The 22,734-nt window shown below is 43.2% G+C and overlaps 2 protein-coding genes across 8 annotated transcripts in view; both read right to left on the bottom strand.

The window, feature by feature from the left end:
• Nucleotides 1-431: 431 nt before the first annotated feature.
• Nucleotides 432-20,063, bottom strand: LOC128442909 (NLR family CARD domain-containing protein 3). The gene is made up of 6 exons (XM_053425540.1): nucleotides 19,966-20,063; nucleotides 8,171-9,965; nucleotides 3,605-3,778; nucleotides 2,896-3,069; nucleotides 2,347-2,520; nucleotides 432-1,255 (listed from the first exon to the last, which is right to left on the bottom strand). Exons 2-5 carry the CDS (start codon nucleotides 9,478-9,480, stop codon nucleotides 2,361-2,363), a joined length of 1,818 nt encoding a protein of 605 aa, XP_053281515.1. The 5' UTR covers nucleotides 9,481-9,965; nucleotides 19,966-20,063; the 3' UTR covers nucleotides 432-1,255; nucleotides 2,347-2,360.
• LOC128442834 (NACHT, LRR and PYD domains-containing protein 12) overlaps nucleotides 12,837-22,734 on the bottom strand; it is a 31,884-nt gene continuing 21,986 nt past the window's right edge. For all 7 annotated transcript variants that reach the window (XM_053425492.1, XM_053425431.1, XM_053425500.1 and 4 more), the window contains 2 exons: nucleotides 14,486-14,659; nucleotides 12,837-13,477 (listed from right to left, as the gene is read on the bottom strand). In XM_053425492.1, the coding sequence (XP_053281467.1) occupies nucleotides 13,471-13,477; nucleotides 14,486-14,659 (181 nt within the window). In that variant the 3' untranslated portion in view covers nucleotides 12,837-13,470. The remainder of the gene's footprint in view (nucleotides 13,478-14,485; nucleotides 14,660-22,734) is intronic.

Raw genomic sequence — 22,734 nt, 5'->3', positions numbered from 1 at the left:
TCTCCGTCCACTGCTTTTACTGTGTGTAAATATTAGGATATTATAGATTTAAAGAGCATCAGGCTCCAGGTCTTGGCAGCTTCCTGTGTCTCAGGGCAGGTCTGCTATAAAGTGCTAGTCCCTGGATTTAATGGCTTCGAGGCTCGGTATCGTTTTCCCGTCGGCCAGCGCCAATGTGCCACAGCATGTAATCAGCTGTGTGCAGAGCAAATTTATTGGCCTGAATTCCTCTGCACATCCAGCTGCACACATCTGGTTTAACAGTTGATTGATACTGGACACAGAGTCGATGAAATCAAAGAAGAAACAGCAGCTTGGTCTGAACGGGCATAATGTTGCTTTCTCATATCTGCTCTGTCTGGAATCTGGAGAATAAAGGTTTCACCATGTTTCTGTGTCGAAGATGAATGAAGAGACAAGGAAAATAAAAGTTCTATAAAAACAAACCTTTATGTGTATTAAGTAGTTAACATGTTGAGACTGTTTCAAATCTGTCAAATCCCACACAAAGGATCACTGGGGTGGAAACTAGGATATAATTGTGATAATAAATGTTTCTGCAGCCAAACAAAAATGTGTTTACAGTCATTTCAATTCAAGTTGAGTAGGATAAATGAGGATAAAAATGCAAACCACCAGGGGGCGATACCTTGCAGATGCTGTTCATACCCAATCAGGCAATAATTTATTTATTATATGATAAAGCCTGAAGATAGTTCTGGATCAAGTGATTCCTGAACCAGCCCTTAGTTATGCTGCTGTAGGTCTTGACCGCTGGGAAACTCCCATCATGCACTGAGCACTTCTCCCCCTTCTCTCTGTCTCTCAGATATTTATTTATAACAGTGACTGCTCACAGCTTCCTGTCCCTAATAGTTAATATAATGACACTTTTTACATTTTAAAATAAAATTAACTTTGCACATTTTTCTGCAGATAATTTGGAAATATTTACGACTTTTATGAGTCAAAGGACAGAGAAGCAGCAGATCCAGTGATGATGCTGTGTCACATCCACAGGAACACACAGGGAGGCTGGTGGACTGGACAATGTGTGACAGCTGATCTCAGAGCAGCTCACCTCCTCTGATTCCTCTGGAGCTCTGTCTCCACTCTGCCTCCCAGCAACAAGGCCCAGTCAGAGCCGCTCTACACACAAGCTGCTGCTGCTGCTTCAGCCTCTGGATCCTCAGGACACAGCTCAGCCTCCGTCCACACACACTGTCCTCTTCACACTCACCTTCACGCAGACCAACTGTTGAGAGAAGAAGACATCAGTGTTACAGAGACTCACTTCATCAGCTGTGAGTCAGTGATGCAGCTCATCCAGTAGAAAGAGCAGCAGGGACTTCAGTCCTGTTCAGAGGTGGAGCAGCTTCCTCTCTGCTTCATGTTCATGTGTTGGAATGAACACGCTAAGAGCTCAGTGTGTGTCCTCTGCATGTCAAAGTGCAGCTTGGACACCTGAGAGGTGGATTTACTGCTGTTACAGGTGAAGCCATGTTTCACTGTGTGAGCACGTGCACATAAAAGGGGCGGGGTTTACTGTGTATGACCAATCACAGACATGGACAGTTTGACTGACAGCAGAGTCTCATATTTCACAACCAGGATCAAACTGTTCTATAATAAAAATCAGAGGAGAACAAACACATGATCCAGAATAAAAGAAACTCAGTTAAAGCTGCTAAATGCAGGAAGAACAGCTGGTAAAACATCTGGGATCGTGTCAATGTGTAAGTTACAGCGCCCCCTGGTGGCATTTGGTAAAAATATATTACCTGACCACGATTTAATAACGTGTGTGAACAAGATAAATAACTCGAGGCCACAAGAGATCTGAATCTGTTGTTTACTAACAAGACGAGTGGAAGACAAGAAGATTCTTGATGAGAAACGTTTGAATCCCAGGATGTGTCCTCTATAATGAGCTTTAGTTTGACACACACTGTCTCACTGTCTCTGAGGACACTCACTGACTCTGAGGACACACACTGTCTCTTATGACACACACTGACTCTGAGGACACACAATGATTCTGAGGACACACACTGTGGTGGAAACATCTGACAACAGTGTAGAGTCACTGTGGTCAGTGGGCGGAGCTTCTATACGGGTTGATCTCCAACTTAACCTGGAGCAGGTTAGCCGTTCATCAGAAGTTACCATGGTGATTTACCTCGTTAAGAAGTGGACGAGCTTCGTAGGACTGAAAAAACTAAACCTGAAGTTAACCTGATAACCACAAATCCTGCTTGGTAGCACAGACCCTGGATCTGTGATACTGACTGTGTTTAGTATAATACTGATGAAAGCAGCGTGGACTGACTCCAACCATCTACTGACCTCAGAGTCTCCAGTCAACAGGTTGAACTCTGCTGTAGATCAAGCAGCTCCTTCACTCCTGAGTCCTGCAGGTTGTTTCCTCTCAGTTCAAGCTCTCTCAGATGAGAGGGGTTTGACCTCAGAGCTGAAGCCAGAGAAGAACAGCTGATCTCTGACAGATTGCAACTCCACAACCTGAATAAAGAATAAAACGTAACTGTAAATTAAACTGAGTTCATGTGTGAAAATAACAGACATATATTATTGTGAGCACAGACTCATGAGATGGAAGAAACATATGAAATCAGGACTAAAAACGAGTTCTGATTCAGTAAAAATAGATTATTTGGACCCGGTCCCTCTCCTGAATATCAGTTTAGGAAAATCCAGAACTAAACTAAGTCGGTTTTAAAAAGTAGCTGAATATTTAAAATGTCACAGATTAATGAATGAATGGATTCAAGTTATGTATGAAGAGGAATTATGTTAAATTAGAATTAAATGAGATCAATTAGGTATAAATGCTATTTTATAGATATGAGATCTACAAAAGTCAGTCAGTGAACTGACCTCAGAGTCTCCAGTCGACAGGTTGGACTCTTTAGAAAACCACACAGCTCCTTCACTCCTGAGTCCTGCAGGTTGTTGATACTCAGATCCAGTTCTCTCAGATGAGAGGGGTTTGACCTCAGAGCTGAAGCCAGAGAAGAACAGCTGATCTCTGACAGTCCGCAGCCCCTCAACCTGTATAAAGAAATCTGAATATTTGAATGTGTCCTCCTGTTGTTGTGGATCGTCATCATGTCAACACAGACTCTCAACATGCTGCTGACCTCAGTCCAGACTGTGACCTGAAGATAAATATCAGATCAGACATGTTGGACCATTGTTTCATTCATCAGCTTCTTCTCTGTGTGTTTGGTCACTGAGCAGGTTTGTGTAATTAAACACTGTTTAAAGTAGAGATGGCTCCTGATGTCACTTCCTGTTTGTTTCTACTTATCAACTGTCCAACTTGTTTCAATAAGAATGTGTCTTATTTTTAAAACCTGAGGAGGACGAGTGCTCGGCCTCAGTCCACATGTTATTTACTGACACTTTCTTAGTGATCAGGAGCAGGTGAGTGCAGGTGAATGGAGTTGATGAGGTGGACGTGACTGACAGGCTGGGTGAGTGACAGATGACTGAGGGACAGTGAGCAGAGCAGTACCGGGACAATTTAAATGAATAATGACCCAATAACAAAAAAAGTTGGAAAAGTGAAGAAGGATTTAAGGACCTCAGAATCTTCAGTCGACAGTTTGGACTCTCCAGTCCAGAACACAGCAGCTTCACTCCTGAATCCTTCAGGTTGTTGTTAGTCAGATCCAGTTCTCTCAGATGTGAGGGGTCTGACTTCAGAGCTGAGGCCACGACTTCACAGTGAGTTTCTGAGAGTCGACAATCACAGAGTCTGTAATTAAAGAAAATATCTGTGAGAATAAAATCAAAAAAAAAACATTCATACAAAACGTGATCATGTGACCCTCACCCTGGTAAATCCCCTTTTTTATCAAGTTAAAAACTCCCAAGAGAATCTTTTCAGATTTGGTTCAAGCGTTCATTTAGACCAGGGGTGGGCAATTAATTTTCCCCAGGGGCCATATGAGAAACATGGACAGTTGTGGAGGGCCGGACCAATAAGCTGAACTCAATTCTACTCATATTAATTTGATAAGCTTCTACAGGTAAGAGTAAATGTTATGGTTAGGCAATGAAAAAGTGAGGCAGGCAAAGTAATAACGCCAACTTTATATCACACTTTAATCAACATTTAAAAGAACAGTTGTGAACAAAATATGCAATTTTTTTGCAGTATTCCAAAGATCGGTTTTAAATGAACTGAACAAAGTGCTATTACTATTTGCATATAGTCTAATCACCCCATTTGCTGTTTTTATTCTTTTTAAGTGCGAGAAATCTAGTCTGTTTTTGGCTTGAACAGGTGCAGTGAAGTCAGGTTGAATATCTGAGGTGGATATGCGAAGGACAGCTGACAGATGGTAATCAGTGAGAGAGGATCTGTATCTGGAATTTGTTAAACTTCATCACAGAAAATGTTTGTTCACATACGTAAGTAGATCCAAAGAGAACCAACTTCTTCTGAGCATGCCTCCTGAACTCTTGGATGTCCTTGCCTTTCTTTTCACAAAACTCTTGAATCTCTGCTCTCAGGTCCCATACTGTTTTAAGCACTTTTTCCAGACTGAGCCATCTGACAGCTGTGTGGTAGCCTATGTCCCCATGTTCATGTTCAGTCTCATGCTCCTCCAAAAGTGCAACAAACTGTCTGCTCTTGCCCTGATAAAGTTAACTAATTTAGTTACAACATCAGTAACATGATTCATTTTTAGCACTGACTTACACAACACCTCCTGATTTATAATACACAGGGTTCATACACATTTTGACCAATGGATTTCCATGACTTTTCCATGACTTTCAATAACTTTAAACCAACTTTCCATGACCAAACATTTTGTGAGATCTTGACGTCTGTTGTAACCCCTTGCATGTACTTTTCCAATTGTAGCCAAGCATGGTTAAATCTACACTTCCCTGGCATAGTGCATTATCTCACCTGCTTCCCTACCGAACTTTTCAATAAGTATGATATAGTGTGCCTGCTTATATTTTGAGCGTATTTATTTTAAAAGCATATGAATTAATTAAAACTCAGCGTAAATGAAAGACATGAAAATATGAATATAACAAATTTCCATGACTTCTTCAAAACTTTTGGGATTAAATTTTTTTCAAGCACTTTTCCAGGACTGGAAATAAACATTTAACAGTTCCATGACTTTTCCAGGTTTATTATGACCGTAGGAACCCTGAATACAATGCAAAACTAGTAATTTAATTTCTGGGTTAATTTTGCCAGTTTATCCTATTTGATTCCCAGCTTGTCCAAGCATGCAGTTACCTCCATGAACAAATCACTCCCAGTCGTCGTCCCTTTAATTGACCACATTGCTGCCAGCTCCTCAGTAATCGCAAAGTCTTTCGACATCCCACGTACAAAGTTGAGTAACTGGGCTGTGACGTGACACCACAGCCCTCATCCAGAGCCAAGGAGAAAAAGTCAAAATCGACCACTTTCTTTAGCAGCTGAAGCTCGAGATTTCCCGCGATGTCCTCGATCCTTCTCGTTACGGTTCGTCCGTAAAAGTCTCTCCGTGCTTTGTCTCGTAATTGTGGTTCAAATTGTAATCCTTAAAAACAGCGATCTTTTCTCCACAAACTAAGCACACGGCTTTCCCTTTGACTTCAGAAAATAAATACTTTGCAGTGCATGTCTCGTTAAAAACTCGGCATTCTGTATCGATCTTTCTTGTCTTAACGTGGGCTGACATTTTTGCGGACTATTAGCTAACTCACATCTCTTCTTAACTCCGTTCGCCAACACATCATCCGCTCGCGGGCATTTAGGATGTACGTCAGGTAAATGTTAAAAAAAGGCACCTTCAAAATAAAAGAAATGTTGTTGTATTCTTTGCATGATGTTCACTTATTTACGTGCGATTCCTAATATTCCGTTGACCTCACGCTGGCCGGTCACAGACAGCCAAAGGGCCGGATGCGGCCCAGGGGCCGTACAATGCCCAGGTCTGATTTAGACTGACAGAGGAACACATTACATTCAGGTGGTCAAAGGTTTAAAGGTCAAGGTCACACAACATTTTTCTGGCCTCTTGAACATGATGTCTCAGGTTTGGCTTTAGTGGATTTTTTCACATTTTGACCAGTTGGACTCAAAGATGAACTGATTAGATTTCAGTGGTCAAAGGTCAAAGGTTACAGTGACCTCATGTTATTGTGAAGGCAACATGTCAGCAACCTGGAGGGACTGACACTGCACTGGTTGGTGGTGGAGTACAAACGCAGGGTGGTAATTCAATTGAATTGAGTGATTATATCCACATACATTGGGAGCCGGCCAAAAGAGGGCGCTAGTGCGCCCCCCTCACTTGTCGAGAGTGTGTTTTTCAATTTTTTGTACGTCTTTAATAAATCTTTAATCTAACATTAAATATGATAACTTATTATTATTATTTATTCATATCTTCATTGGAAATGTGTGGGTAACGATCAGGGCACCGTCTGTGGTTCAGGGACGCTGGCCATGTCGAGACGAGGAGCCAATAAGAGACTGTTGCTGGGGAAGATATGCGTATTGTAAAGTCAATTTGGCCAATCAACATCATTGAAAATAAAGATTCTGCTAGCGCCCAAGCCCGGTCGCTTGGTGTCTGTGGATGAAATGAGACGGAACTAGAGACATGACGGCAGCAGGTTCACTTGAAACAGCATCGCAGCTGCGATACACACACCTGAGGATCTTCACATAACTGGTACAGCACAAAGGCGTGGCAACAGGAAGTAGCCATGTTAATGCAGTCTTTTGTTTTCCATGTTGACTTTTTAAAGCTGCTGGAACAGAAACAGCACAAACTGTTCCTGGAGTAAGAGATGTGAAACATTAATCCGAGAAAATAAAGAAACATGAGTCCAGGAGGGCGCACATGGAAAATACAAGGACGCTATAGCCATGTTAGGAACAGTTAACATCGCTGTGCAGCTGGATGAAGGCCACAGGGTCAGGTGAGAAAACACAATGAAGAGGTGGATAAGTTATCTATGTCAAATTCTGAGTGTATTTTCTTTGTGTATAGTTTACCTAATAAGATATCCAGCAGTGTATGGCACCGCCTTTTACTTTGTCTTAAAAGTGTTTGTTAATAGTACTGTATATGTTTCAGGAATGTGTACTTAGTAAACACTAGTAACCAGACTCAGTCAGTAGTTTAATGATGCATCCTCTACTTACTATCTGAGCAGGAGGGCAACAACTAATAACAATTTACATGATTTAGAAATCGGCTGATTATTATTATTTCTGTATGTTTTAATTTGATTTAGTTTTCTAAGTTTAGTTTTTTAAGTTAGTTATTGCAGTATGCAATTTACTTTTATGTTTATTATTAGAATTAAATGAATACCAACTATTTCACAAAGACCTGGTATCCTGCAGTTTGTGTTGAATTGTAGTTTGACAGCACAACGGCTGATCAATATTTTTCACCATCCGTCACTGGAGAGACAGGTGACCTCAGTCCTTCAGCCAATCAATCAAGTCAGTTCCATTTCCCCCCCCACAATGACGTTAATGTATATGTACACACACACACACACACACACACACACACACACACACACACACACACACACACACACACACACACACACACACACACACACACACACACACACACACACACACACACACACACACACAGGGTGGTAATTCACTTGGATTGAGTGATTGTCTCCTCATGCTGAGCTAGCTGTTCACCCGGATAAAAACTTTCCACATGTGTATATATATATATATATATATATATACATATTTATATACATTTTTAAATATAAATGTATGTAAATATATAATATTGGTCCTTGAGCTTGAGGAACCCTCAACCTCCTGAACAGTAATCACATTGGATTTCACTCCCCACATTAAATCAGTTGTTCTCATATGGACATGAGAACAATAAGAATGTATATATGTATTATTACCAAATGTATATGGTACATAAATGAGTTTGTGGAGGAAGCTGGAGAACCCAGAGAAAACCCTGCAGACACCAGGAGAACCTCCTCCTCACAGAAAGGCTGCACTAACAGTGTTGACCACTGCAACACCATGCTGCCCAAAACAATGAGAATCATTTAACACTGAGTGTATTTGAAGAACGACTCATCTCCAGTGATTGAACATGTTATTGATCATGTCTGGACTCACCGAGCCTTCCTACAGTTCCTCACAGCTGGGATCAGTCTCCGTCGACCCTGGACTGATGTGTTGAACTTCTTCAGGTCCAACTCATCCAGAACCTCCTCTGACATCTGCAGCATGTAGGCCAGAGCTGAGCAGTGGATCTCAGAGAGTTTCTTGGATTTGTTCTCTGACGTCAGGAACTGTTGCATCTGCTGATGAACTGAGTGGTCGTTCATCTCAGTCAGACAGTGGAAGATGTTGATGCTTCTGTCAGGAGAAATGTCATCACTCTGCATCTCCTTCAGGTTGTTGATGACTCTCTGGATGATCTTTGGATTGTTCCCTGTGAGACCCAGCAGGCCTCCTAAGACTCTCTGGTTGGACTTCAGACTGAGGCCGTGAAGGAAACGAACAAACAGGTCCAGATGACCATTTCTACTGGTGAGGGATTTCTCCATGGTTCTCTTCAGGAGGTCATCCAGGGAGAAGTTACCGTCTGTGTCCCCATATGTTCCCAAAAAGTTGTTGAGTTCTTCTGTGTTCCTCTTGGTGTAACAGTGGAACATGTAGACTGCAGCCAGAAACTCCTGAACGCTCAGATGAACAAAGCAGTAGACTGATTTCTGGAAGATCACACACTCTCTTCTGAAGATCTCAGTACAAACTCCTGAGTACACTGAGGCCTCTGTGACATTAAGACCACACCGCTCCAGGTCTTCTTGGTAGAACATGATGTTTCCTTCCTCCAGATGTTTAAGAGCCAGCCTCCCCAGCTTCAGGAGAAGGTCCCTGTCAGCCTCCGTCAGATGCTGTTGAGTCTTTTCATGTCCCTCACCGTACTTGTTGTTCTTCCTCTTTGTCTGAACCAGCAGGAAGTGTGAGTACAGGTCAGTCAGGGTCTTGGGCAGCTCTCCTCTCTGGTCTGTGGTCAACATGTGCTCCAGAACTGTAGCACTGATCCAGCAGAAGACTGGGATTTGACACATGATATGGAGGCTCCTGGACGTCTTGATGTGTGAGATGATTCTGCTGCACAGCTTTTCAACACTGAATCTCCTCCTGAAGTACTCGTCCTTCTGGGCCTCAGTGAAGCCTCGTACTTCTGTGACCCTGTCAACACATGCAGGAGGGATCTGATTGGCCGCCGCAGGTCTGGAGGTTATCCAGACGAGAGCCGAGGGAAGCAGATTCCCCCGGATGAGGTTTGTCAGCAGCACGTTGACTGATGACCTCTGTGTGACCTCAGACACAAGCTCCCTGTGGTTGAAGTCCAGAGAAGGTCTGCTTTCATCCAGGCCGTCAAAGATGAACAAAGGTTTACAGACAGCGAGCATCTCTGCAGTGAGCTTCTGTAACGCTGGATGGAAAACATGGAGCAGCGTGAGAAGACTGTGCTGCTGGTCCTTCACCAGGTTCAGCTCCCTGAACGAAAGCACAGCCAGCAGACCCACATCCTGGTTTTCTAAACCCTCTGCCCAGTCCAGAGTGAACTTCTGCACCGAGAAGGTTTTTCCAACGCCAGCGACTCCGTTGGTCAGGACGACTCTGATGCTGCTCTGCTGGTCAGTGGAGGCTTTAAAGATGTCGTGGACCTTGATGGGAGTGTCGTGGAGGATCTTCTTCTTGGAAGCCGTCTCGAGCTGCCTCACCTCATGTTGAGTATTAACCTCTTCACTCTGTCCCTCTGTGATGTAGAGCTCAGTGTAGATCCTGTTGAGGAGGGTTCTACTTCCTGTTTCATCACTTCCTTCAGTCACATGTTCACATCTCCTCCTCACACTGAGCTTATGTTCATCTGAAACCTCCTGCAGACCACGATCTGCTGAAAGACAAGAAACAATGTGAGAGACAGAGAATCTGAGAATCTGCTGATTGTTTTCATCAGATACAGAAAAACTACAGAAAATAAAAGCTTTTTAACTTTTCTAACGATTTTAAATGTTGATGCTGTATGAAGGAACAAAATAAAACCACATGTTGTCAGAAGTGAAGACATCAGGAGACACATGTACAGTGCTGCTCTGACCGGCTGTCTGAGCTCCAGCTCCTGTTCTGGATCTTTGTCCACATTGGGGACAGGAGGAGTCTCCTGAAGAGCCAGACTGGTCCCAGTATGAGGTGATGCACTGTCTGCAGAACCAGTGTCCACAGCTGGTGGAGACTGGGTCCGTCAGGACGTCCTGACACGAAGCACAGCAGGACGACTGCTCCTCCTCAGAAACATGACTCCTCTTCCTCTCCCTGTGAAGACATTTCCTGATAAGTCACATGTCACAGTCACAGGTTGTCATTACTTCTGTCAAGGAGGTTTTGTTTTCACCCAGTATGTTTGTGTGTTGGTTGGTTTGTTTGTTATTGGGATTATAAAACACCACTAAACAGATTACCAGTAAACTTGGTTGAAGGATATAGTCTGTGAACCAGATCGGGGGGGGGCTCTTTCAGAGACCTGTTCAGAGGACTGATGTTTACCAGTGTGTGGAATTTGGTGCAGATCCATATCAAAATGAGTCTCTAGTGGATTTCAAAGTGGTTTCATAAGGAGCGTGTTGGTTCTTGGTGGAGGTCTGAGCTCTTTGAGTGATTCTGAGAGATTAGTCATCAACTTCAATGAAGCTGTGTCCTAATGCAGGGGCCACACTAGAGGAAACTAAATCCTCTTCAGAGCAGGTCACAGTAGAAACAGTCTCTTACTCTGTGTGTGAGGGTCCAGGTTCATTACTGAAGTTTAGAGGCTCATCTTTTGACCAGTCACTCTTCAGAGACACACAGCTGAACACTGGAGACTCTGCTCTGTCCTCCTCTTCCTTCTCATAACCACTCATCTTCAGTCTGAGAGGAAAAACACTGTGAGTTCAAAGGAATCAGGACAAACAAGTCCGTCAAGAACCACACCCAAAAACACCAAGCAAGATGACACACACACACACACACACTCGCACACACACACACACACACACACACACACACACACACACACACACACACACACACACACACACACACACACACACACACACACACCAGCTAAGGTGACTGTAACGTATGATTCTGAAATCACTCTGTTATTAAACACTTGATGAACAGATGTAATGAAGATAAAACGTGACAGTGTGAGTTAACTCTGTTAATTAGTCCTTTGAAGTCTCTTTGTTCCACAGCTGCTGTTCACATCTGTCTCTGGGATCCGATCACATGACGTCTGTCACCAGGTGTGAACTGACAAACTTAGAGTCTTGTGATCAGCAGACGGATGTTAACAGCAGATGTGAGAGTGAGACAGTAAAACTTTCAGAAAATTGTGTTCACACTCACCTGCTCACTTTTCTTCCTTCTGCTCATCCAGGTGAAAATGGAGTCTGACACTTACCTGTTCTCAGGCTCCTCCTCCCTGTTAAACCAGTTCACTCTTGAAAACAACCAGTTCTAAGTCCAGTTCAAACACATGAAAATGAACTGGTTCAAGTTCACAGTTCCTATTTTATTTGCATGTTTATTTAGTTTATAATTGATGGTGTCTGATCATTGTCTGTGAGCGGCTCCTGTTGCTGATCCAGGATCTGCTGTCTGTTCAGCCGATGTTTGGCCGCCAGGGGGCAGAAGAACAACCTGAAAATAATAATAATAATAATAATAATAATAACCAGTGATAACATCATCTATATTGCACAGCATCCTGATATCTAATAAACAGACAAAAAACTTTTTTAGTTTTTCAAAAGGAAATATTTATTGAAAATGCAAATGTACATTTGTATAATACAAATCATCTTTAGCATCTATAACGCTCCACCGGGGTCTCCTTGTATTTTCTGTCATCCATAATTGAACCAAATCAAAGTTTGGTTGTCTCTTCTCTGCTTGGACCAAATGTTTCCACAAAATAAAAACAGCTTTGCTCTATCGAACTCCAATAAATAAATAAAGTGCTCCACATACTGCTGGATTCAGATCAGCTCATTCACCTGACTCCCTCTGATTATCTAAAAGATGTGTGTAATCATTACATTTACAATTTATTGTCTTAATAAGAGGGAAATCTCAAAGTGTTGGATGCTGCAAAACATTTTCAAACATTAGGAAATTTTGTTATTTACAAAAACCAGGCACAATGGGAGGTGATGTGGAGAGTGTGCAGGTTGACAGGGAGGTGGAGCTACAGCAGTTTGAACAGTAACTTTGAACCATGGTGTAATGTTCTGTCATTTTAGTTTGTCGATTTCAGTCTTTGTGTTTTCTGTTTCCTGTTTTATTTGGTTGTCTCTGTTCCTTGTGTGTCTTTCTGTCGTAACTTCCTGCCGTTGATTGTCGTCCTCAATCCTCATGTGTTTCACCTGTGTTTAATTGCCCCTGCCCTCCCTGTGTATTTAAGCCTCTGTGTTTCCTTTGTCCTCTGTCGGATCGTTTGTTCATCTACCCGCTGTCCTGTTTCCCTGAGCCTCTTCACTTTGAACCCCTCGTGTAAGCTTCCTTGTATTTTGGATTTTCCCCCTTTAGTGCTCACGTTTGTTTTGTTTTGTTAAAAGAACTAGTTTAATTAAATTACATTTTGTTTTGAAACTCTGCATCTGGGTCCATCTCCTCCAACAAACCGTAACACTTTATTTAACAATCATGAGCCGTCCCAGTAACCGAACTCTGTCCAGTGTCCAGCCCCTGATGACCCCCCCCCCCCCCCCCCCCCAAAGGGATGCCCCCCCCCAGCACTTTGGGGGGGGGCTCATTCTTCTCTGAGTAAATCAGAAACCTGATATAATAGGAACATGCCTGAATCCTTTTGAGTCCTCGGCTACTGCGGTTAGTTTTAAATGCCATGTTAAATTTAGTTTCACCTTGCTGATGTTTGGTATCTTTTTTTATTTCCGTAAATACATTTGTAAACATTAGACCCAGAAAACACACAAGACAAATCACTACAGACTCCAGAGGTTTTAAATGACTTCAAAACGTATTTAGAAAAGTGTTGATCTGCAGATCTGTCGTCGTGAACAGAAATAATCTGCTGAGAGTGTTTGTGTTCAGAATATGTGAGTGAATAGGAGGTGGAGGAGCGTCTGCAGAAGGAAAGAGCAGCAGCAGATCCCCTGATGATGCTGTGTCACACAGGGAGGATGGTGGACTGGACACTGTGTGACAGCTGATCTCAGAGCAGCTCACCTCCTCTGATTCCTCTGGAGCTCTGTCTCCACTCTGCCTCCCAGTAACAAGGCCCAGTCAGAGCCGCTCTACACACAAGCTGCTGCTGCTTCAACCTCTAGATCCTCAGGACACAGCTCAGCCTCCGTCCACACACACTGTCCTCTTCACACTCAGCTCAACAAAGATCACCATCTGTTGAGAGAAGAAGACATCAGTGTTTCCAGAGACTCACTTCATCAGCTGTGAGTCAGTGATGCAGCTCATCCAGTAGAAAGAGCAGCAGGGACTTCAGTCCTGTTCAGAGGTGGAGCAGCTTCCTCTCTGCTTCATGTTCACGTGTTGGAATGAACACGCTAAGAGCTCAGTGTGTGTCCTCTGCATGTCAAAGTGCAGAGTGGACACCTGAGAGGTGGATTTACTGCTGTTACAGGTGAAGCCATGTTTCATTGTGTGAGCATGTGCACATAAAAGGGGCGGGGTTTACTGCGTATGACCAATCACAGACATGGACAGTTTGACTGACAGCAGAGCCTCATATTTCACAACCAGGATCAAACTGTTCTATAGTAAAAATCAGAGGAGAACAAACACATGATCCAGAATAAAAGAAACTCAGTCACAGCTGCTAAATGCAGGAAGAAAAGCTGGTAAAGCATCTGTGATTGTGTCAATGTGTAAGTTACAGCGCCCCCTGGTGGCATTTGGTGAAAATATATTACGTGACCACAATAAAATAACGTGTGTGAACGAGATAAATAACTTGAGGCCACAAGATCTGAATCGGTTGTTTACTAACAAGACGAGTGGAAGAGAAGAAGATTCTTGATGAGAAACGTTTGAATCCCAGGATGTGACACACACAGTCTCACTGACTGAGGACACACACTGTCTTACTGTCTCTGAGGACACACACTGTCTTTGAGGACACATCCTGTGTAGAATCACTGTGGTCAGTGGGCGGAGCTTTTATACGGGTTGATCTCCAACTTAACCTGGAGCAGGTTAGCCGTTCATCAGAAGTTACCATGGTGATTTATCTCGTTAAGAAGTGGACGAGCTTCGTACGACTGAAAAAACTAAACCTGAAGTTATCCTGATAACCACAAATCCTGCTTGGTAGCACAGACCCTGGATCTGTGATACAGACTGTGTTTGTTTACTGATGAAAGCAGCGTGGGATGATTCCAACCATCTACTGACCTCACAGTCTCCAGTCGACAGGTTGGACTCTTCTGCAGATCAGACAGCTCCTTCACTCCTGAGTCCTGGAGCCTGTTTCCACTCAGATCCAGTTCTATCAGATGAGAGGGGTTTGACATCAGAGCTGAGGCCAGAGAAGAACAGCTGATCTCTGACAGACTGCAGCTCTCCCACCTGGATAAAGTGTCAAACTTAACTGTAAATTAAACTGAGCTCATGTCTGACAATAACAGACAAATAGTTTAGGCAAATCCAGAACTAAACTCAGATGTGTTTTAACAAATAGCTGAATATTTGAAATGTCACAGATTAATTCATGAATGGATTCAAGTTATGTATGAAGAGGAATTATGTTAAATTTGAATTCAATGAGATCAATTGTGTATAAATGCTGTATTATAGATATGAGATCTACAAAAGTAAGTCAGTGAACTGACGTCAGAGTCTTCAGTCTACAGGTTGGACTCTGTAGAAAACAGGTAAAACTGAGAAGGGCTTGTTAAGTTATCTTGACTCACGCAGTGTAACTTGGGGTAAAAAGTATGAGCGTAGCGTCTGTACTTATTTAAATACTTTATTCTCATGTGCATCGGCTCTATTCATCCGTCTCATGCACAGGTAACAAGGGAACTGACAACATACGTCATACACACAGAAGCCCTAACACCTCTAATAAATGGGCAATACTGCTACCGTAAAACAATGTGAAGAGCGTTCTCTATAATGATACTTTAACAGGGCTGTTTTAGACAGGGTAAAAGGTGCTGTTTTAAATAATCCTTGTGGTATTTTGACCAAAATATGCTACAGTCATTTCATTAAGATCCCAAGGAACCATTTCAACTTGCGGTAAAATGGGCATAATATGTCTCTGTTAAATAAAGTTTAGTTAAATCAAAGATTGTTTCATAAATCTGATTCAATTTGTGTCATTAAAAGATAAGAGTGATGAAGGGCTGAACATTTTTTAAATAGTGCTTTTTAAATAATTATTTAATTATTTTTCTGGCACAAAAGGGTGAATGAAAAACAACAAAGAGAAAATAAACAAATATCGGTATCGGCTATCGGCCAAGAATTTCAATATCGGTGCATACCTAGTAAAAATATATTATTTGGACCCGGTCTCTGTCCTGCAGATCAGTTTAGAAAATCCAGACCTAAACTCAGTGTTTTAACAAGTAGCTGAATATTTAAAATGTCACAGATTAATTAATGAATGGATTCAAGTTAGTTATGAAGATGGATTATGTTAAATTAGAATTAAATTAGATCAATTGGGTATAAATGCTGTTTTATAGATATGAGAGCTACAAAAGTCAGTCATTGAACTGACCTCAGAGTCTCCAGTCGACAGGTTGGACTCTGTAGAAAACCACATAGCTCCTTCACTCCTGAGTCCTGCAGGTTGTTATTTCCTCTTATATCCAGTTCTCTCAGATGAGAGGGGTTTGACCTCAGAGCTGAAGCCAGAGAAGAACAGCTGATCTCTGACAGACTGCAGCTCTTCAATCTGGATAAAGAAAAATTTGAATGTGTCCTCCTGTTGTTCTGGATCGTCATCAAGGCAACACAGAGTCTCAACATGCTGCTGACCTCAATCCAGTCTGTGACCTGAAGATAAATATCAGATCAGACATGTTGGACCATTGTTTCATTCATCACCTTCTTCTCTGTGTGTTGGTCACTGAGCAGTTTTGTGTAATTAAACACTGTTTAAAGTAGGGATGGCTCCTGACAGTCACTTCCTGTTTGTTTCTATACTTATCAACTGTCCAACATGTTTCAATAAGAATGTGTCTTATTTTGAAAACCTGAGGAGGACGAGTGCTCGGCCTCAGTCCACATGTTATTTACTGACACTTTCTCAGTGATCAGGAGCAGATGAGTGCAGGTGAATGGAGTTGATGAGGTGGACGTGACTGACAGGCTGGGTGAGTGACAGATGACTGAGGGACAGTGAGCAGAGCAGAACTGAGACAATTTAAATAAATAATGACCCAATAAGAAAGAAAGTTTGAAAAGGGAAGAAGGATTTAAGGACCTCAGAGTCTCCAGTCGACAGTTTGGACTCTCCAGTCCAGAACACAGCAGCTTCACTCCTGAATACTTCAGGTAGTTGTTAGTCAGATTCATTTCTCTCAGATGTGAGTGGTCTGACTTCAGAGCTGAGGCCACGACTTCACAGTGAGTCTCTGAGAGTCGACAACCAACGAGTCTGAATTTAAAGAAAATATCTGTTAGAATAAAATAAGAAAACACAACATTCATACAAAATGTGATCATGTGACCCTCACCCTAGTAAATCCCCTTTTTGCCTCATGAACATGTTAAAAACTCCTCAAGAGAATCCTTTCAGATTTGGTTCAAGCTTTAGTTTAGACTGACAGAGTAACTCATTCGATTCAGGTGGTCAAAGGTCAAAGGTCAAGGTCACACAACATGTTTCTGGCCTCTTGAACATGATGTCTCAAGTCTGTCTTCAGGGGATTTCTTTTTCTCCAGTTGGACTCAAAGATAAACTGATTAGATTTCAGTGGTCAAAGGTCAAAGGTTACAGTGACCTCATGTTATTGTGAATGCCACATGTCAAGAACCTGGAGGGACTCACACTGCACTGGTTGGTGGTGGTGTACAAACGCAGGGTGGTAATTGAAGTTTGAAAAGAAAGAAGAATAAACGATATTTCCAATTCTGGTTCTTCAGTTTAAAGGAACAGTCAGTGATTCTCAACCCTAAACTTACCACGGCATTATTAAATCTTTCTCTTTGTTTTGCCGCTGAGCAAACATAGGATTATGTTATTTAGAACATTACATTTCTTGACCAAACTAAAAGAACCTTTATCCTTTACAATTGGGGCTTCTTAGCCTTTGCTCCCTTTTTTTTTAGCAAATATAGGATGGTTGAATAAAACTTTTTTCTTTTCTCTTTTAAATCAAACAAACAACCAAACCTTTGTACATTTTGATGTGAATGTGAAATCTGAAACTGAATCCATCTGCAGAAGCAGTGTTGAGCCAGTTCACGCTTAAAAAGAACGAGTTCCAAGTTCAATTCAAGCAGATGACAATGAACTCGTTCACATTCACAGTTTTTATTGGGAATCGATTGAATTCCGTGTCGCTCATTTTAACACTGAGTACAACATGTTGACGAGTCCTTTTCGTGATGTTTAAATGCAGCTTCATAAACTGTGGAATCAAACCAACACTAAGTGACTTCTTGTGCTGATCAGGTCCTGATAACTAGTGTAGAGTATTTATTAGTTCTGCTGTGAACCATAATGTTTAACTTTCTGCCCGCCCAGACAATGAGAATCATTTAACATTTTGTGTATTTGAAGAACGACTCATCTCCACTGATTGAACATGTTATTGATCATGTCTGGACTCACCGAGCCTTCCTGCAGTTCCTCACAGCTGGGATCAGTCTCAGACGACCCTGGTCTGATGTGTTGAACTTCTCCAGATCCAACTCATCATGAACCTCCTCTGACATCTGCAGCATGTAGGCCAGAGCTGAGCAATGGATTTCAGAGAGTTTCTCCTTCGATCTGTTCTCTGACGTCAGGAACTGTTGCATCTGCTGATGAACTGAGTGGTCGTTCATCTCAGTCAGACAGTGGAAGATATTGATGCTTCTGTCAGGAGAAATGTCATCACTCTGCATCTCCTTCAGGTTGCTGATGACTCTCTGGATGATCTTTGGATTCTTCCCTGTCAGACCCAGCAGGCCTCCTAAGACTCTCTGGATGATCTTTGGATTGTTCCCTGTCCGACCCAGCAGGCCTCCTAAGACTCTCTGGTTGGACTCCAGACTGAGGCCGTGAAGGAAGCGAACAAACAGGTCCAGATGACCATTTGTACTGGTGAGGGATTTCTCCATGGTTCTCTTCAGGAGGTCATCCAGGGAGAAGGTACTGTCTGTGTCCCCATATATTCCCAAGAAGTTGTTGAGTTCTTCTGTGTTACTCTTGGTGAAACAGTGGAACATATAGACTGCAGCCAGAAACTCCTGAACGCTCAGATGCACAAAGCAGTAGACTGATTTCTGGAAGATCACACACTCTCTTCTGAAGATCTCAGTACAAACTCCTGAGTACACTGAGGCCTCTGTGACATTAAGACCACACCGCTCCAGGTCTTCTTGGTAGAACATGATGTTTCCTTCCTCCAGATGTTTAAGTGCCAGGCTCCCCAGCTTCAGGAGAACGTCCCTGTCAGCCCTCGTCAGCTGCTGTGGAGTCGTCTCATGTCCTTCACCATACTTGTTGTTCTTCCTCTGTGTCTGAACCAGCAGGAAGTGTGAGTACATGTCAGTCAGGGTCTTGGGCAGCTCTCCTCTCTGGTCTGTGGTCAACATGTGCTCCAGAACTGTAGCACTGATCCAGCAGAAGACTGGGATTTGACACATGATGTGGAGGCTCCTGGACATCTTGATGTGTGAGATGATTCTGCTGCACAGCTCTTCATCACTGAATCTCCTCCTGAAGTACTCCTCCTTCTGGGTGTCAGTAAAGCCTCGTACTTCTGTGACCCTGTCAACACATGCAGGAGGGATCTGATTGGCCGCTGCAGGTCTGGAGGTTATCCAGACGAGAGCCGAGGGAAGCAGATTCCCCCGGATGAGGTTTGTCAGCAGCACGTTGACTGATGACCTCTGTGTGACCTCACACACAAGCTCCCTGTGGTTGAAGTCCAGAGAAGGTCTGCTTTCATCCAGGCCGTCAAAGATGAACAAAGGTTTACAGACAGCGAGCGTCTCTGCAGTGAGCTTCTGTAACGCTGGATGGAAAACATGGAGCAACGTGAGAAGACTGTGCTGCTGGTCCTTCACCAGGTTCAGCTCCCTGAACGAAAGCACAGTCAGCAGACCCACATCCTGGTTTTCTAAACCCTCTGCCCAGTCCAGAGTGAACTTCTGCACCGAGAAGGTTTTTCCAACGCCAGCGACGCCGTTGGTCAGGACGACTCTGATGCTGCTCTGCTGGTCAGTGGAGGCTTTAAAGATGTCGTGGACCTTGATGGGAGTGTCGTGGAGGCTCTTCATCTTGGAAGCCTTCTCAAGCTGCCTCACCTCATGTTGAGTATTAACCTCTTCACTCTGTCCCTCTGTGATGTAGAGCTCAGTGTAGATCCTGTTGAGGAGGGTTCTACTTCCTGTTTCATCAGTTCCTTCAGTCACATGTTCACATCTCCTCCTCACACTGAGCTTATGTTCATCTAAAACCTCCTGCAGACCACGATCTGCTGAAAGACAAGAAACAATGTCAGAGACAGAGAATCTGAGAATCTGCTGATTGTTTTCATCAGATACAGAAAAACTACAGAAAATAAAAGCTTTTGAACTTTGTGCTTTTCTAACGATGTTAAATGTTGATGCTGTTTGAAGGAACAAAATAAAACCACATGTGCTGTTGTCAGAAGTGAAGACATCAGCAGACACATGTACAGTGCTGCTCTGACCGGCTATCTGACCTCCAGCTCCTGTTCTGGATCTTTGTCCACACTGGGGACAGGAGGAGTCTCCTGAAGAACCAGACTGGTCCCAGTATGAGGTGATGCACTGTCGGCAGAACCAGTCTGTGGGAGACTGGATCCTTCAGGACGTCCTGACACGAAGCACAGCAGGACGACTGCTCCTCCTCAGAAACCTGACTCCTCTTCCTCTCCCTGTGAAGACATTTCCTGATTACTCACATGTCACAGTCACCAGTTGTCACATGCTCAGAGGACTGATGTTTACCAGTGTGTGGAATCTGGTGCAGATCCAAATGAGTCTCTAGTGAATTTCAAAGTGGTGTCACAAGGAGCGTGTTGGTTCTTGGTGGAGGTCTGAGCTCTTTGAGTGATTCTGAGAGATTAGTCACCAACTTCAATGAAGCTGTGTCCTAATGCAGGGGCCACACTAGAGGAAACTAGATCCTCTTCAGAGCAGGTCACAGTAGAAACAGTCTCTTACTCTGTGTGTGAGGGTCCAGGTTCATTACTGAAGAATATAGGAGGTTCCATGGACATGTTACTCTTCAGAGACAGACAGCTGGACCCTGGAGACTCTGCTCTCAGTCTGTGGTCCTGACCTCTGCAAACACAAACATATTTTTATTCAGAACACATCATTCACTGATTCATTCTCTGAGGATTCAGTTTGGAGGTTCACGTGTTTGTAGCAGGTCTCTTACTTTGTGTGTGAGGGTCCAAGTTCTTTACTGAAGAATATAGGAGGTTCCATGTACATGTCACTCTTCAGAGACTCACAGCTGAACCCTGGAGACTCTGCTCTGTCCTCCACTTCCTCCTCATAACCACTCATCTTCAGTCTGAGAGGAAAAACACTGTGAGCTCAAACACATACAATGAAGCCAGGTACGTAAACTCAGTGTTTCTTCAAATATAGCAGAGTCAACCCTCCTACACTGTGTCCCTGTTATCACGTAACCTGAGACAGTTGTTTGTTTAATGTGTTGGACTCAGCCAATCACAGCGTTGAGTCAAACTGTTGATTGACTGACAGAAGTTCATCCTGAATCTTCTTCTCTCTAAAGTCCACGTGTAGAAAACTGACTCAGAGTCTGTGACAGTAAAATAATATGAATGAATAATATAAATGTAGCTGAACACTCACCAGCCTCAGACTTCACGTCTCCTCCGTCTGCTCCTTGAAGTTAAAACGAGTCTGAACACTTTCACTGGCTGCTCCTCCTCCTCTCTGCTTTTACTGGAAATCACCTGAGTCTGTGTCGGTGAGAGTGTTTGTGTGTGTGTGTGTGTGTGTGTGCGTGAGTTTGTGTATGTGTGTGTGTGTGTGTGTGTGTGTCTGTGTGTATGCACTTGTGTGAGTCACGTCACGTGTTGTGTCACAGGTTTAAACATGTGTCTCATGTTGGGATCTAAAGCCAGGTAAAGAGAACAATGGAGGGGCCTACATGTAACTCCAGAAGCCTAAGCTAGAGTTTTCAGCATCTTGATAAGACGGTGCCAGAATTCCTTCAGGTAAACACCATGACACAATCCAGCTGATAAAAGGAACCGACTCCGCAGAGCCACGCTTCTCCCTGTGCATCATTGTTACTACAAGGACCTCTCCACGTTGCTCCGTGGGACCAGGTCGCTGACGTTTGTTTTTATCTATCTTCTTAACCAGCAACAAAGTAAGAGGCTTATTGTCTGTGCAGAGACTGGTTGAATAGTTAGTCTTCATTTTTGAACGTATTATTTTGTCGGACCGCTGAGTTATTGTATTACTGTGTTGTTGCTCGCGTCCAGAGACAGCGCTTTACTCCGGGTTCACAAGATTCAAGAGTTTATTGTCATATGCACAACGATTACATTAAGCCGTCGCTTGAAATGAAATGCTTGGGTCACAGGCTCTCTTACAGCAATGCTTAGAATATTACAGGCAGACAAAACAAATTGAAATCGAGTAACATAAGATGCAATAAGATGTGCAATAAGATAACTGCACAAACCTTGAGAGCTTGGCCAGAAATGCCATCAGGTCCAGGTGCCTTGTGTGTGTTGATCCGGTCAGAGATCTCCACACTTCTGCCCTGGATATAACAGGGGGGCAGCGATCCTCCTGGGCCTCTTGGATCTCCACAGCCGGGGAGCTGCTCTCAAAGCATAAAAGTTGTTCAGATCCTCTTGGAGAGATGCAGACACTACATCGGCACTGCTGGTCTTTCCTTTATAGTCCGAGATGGTTCTGAGTCCAGCCCACATGTGCCTTGTGTTGGAGCCCTTTTAGTGGGACTCCACTTTGTCCCTGTAAAAATATTTTAGGATTATTGACAATTAGCCAACGACTCAATCTGCTCCTTCGTGTGCACACGTCCTTCCTCTTCTGGTTATAATTCTGAAGGATTCACGGCTCTTTCTTTTCTCATCTAAGAGATTTGACTTCTCTTTCTTCAACATTCCAGCCTATGTGTATATTACTGAATATTTGGCAGTGGTCACTTCCAATTGTTGAGTCTGCCCATAGTTCCCACTCATGGCTAGACTAAGATGGCGGCGCGTGCACAACGCGAGGCTCAGCGTCTCTCCAGATTTTTCTTAATAGTTACTATCTGCCTACTTGTTTCAAGTCTGTTCACTCAGAACAGTCTTGCGAAAACCTTCTACAACCGACAGGATCTTTTGGACATCGGATCTTGTAATACTATCGCCAAGATGAATCCAAATCCAGTGCTGAAGTGTTGCCTGTCTGTCCCTTTCCCGTCGTTAATATGTATATATAATATTAAA

This window comes from Pleuronectes platessa, chromosome 1 (assembly GCF_947347685.1).
Source record: "Pleuronectes platessa chromosome 1, fPlePla1.1, whole genome shotgun sequence".
Lineage (NCBI taxonomy): Eukaryota > Metazoa > Chordata > Actinopteri > Pleuronectiformes > Pleuronectidae > Pleuronectes > Pleuronectes platessa.
Note: the sequence above shows the minus strand (reverse complement) of the source record. Positions and strands in the feature narration are given on the sequence as shown.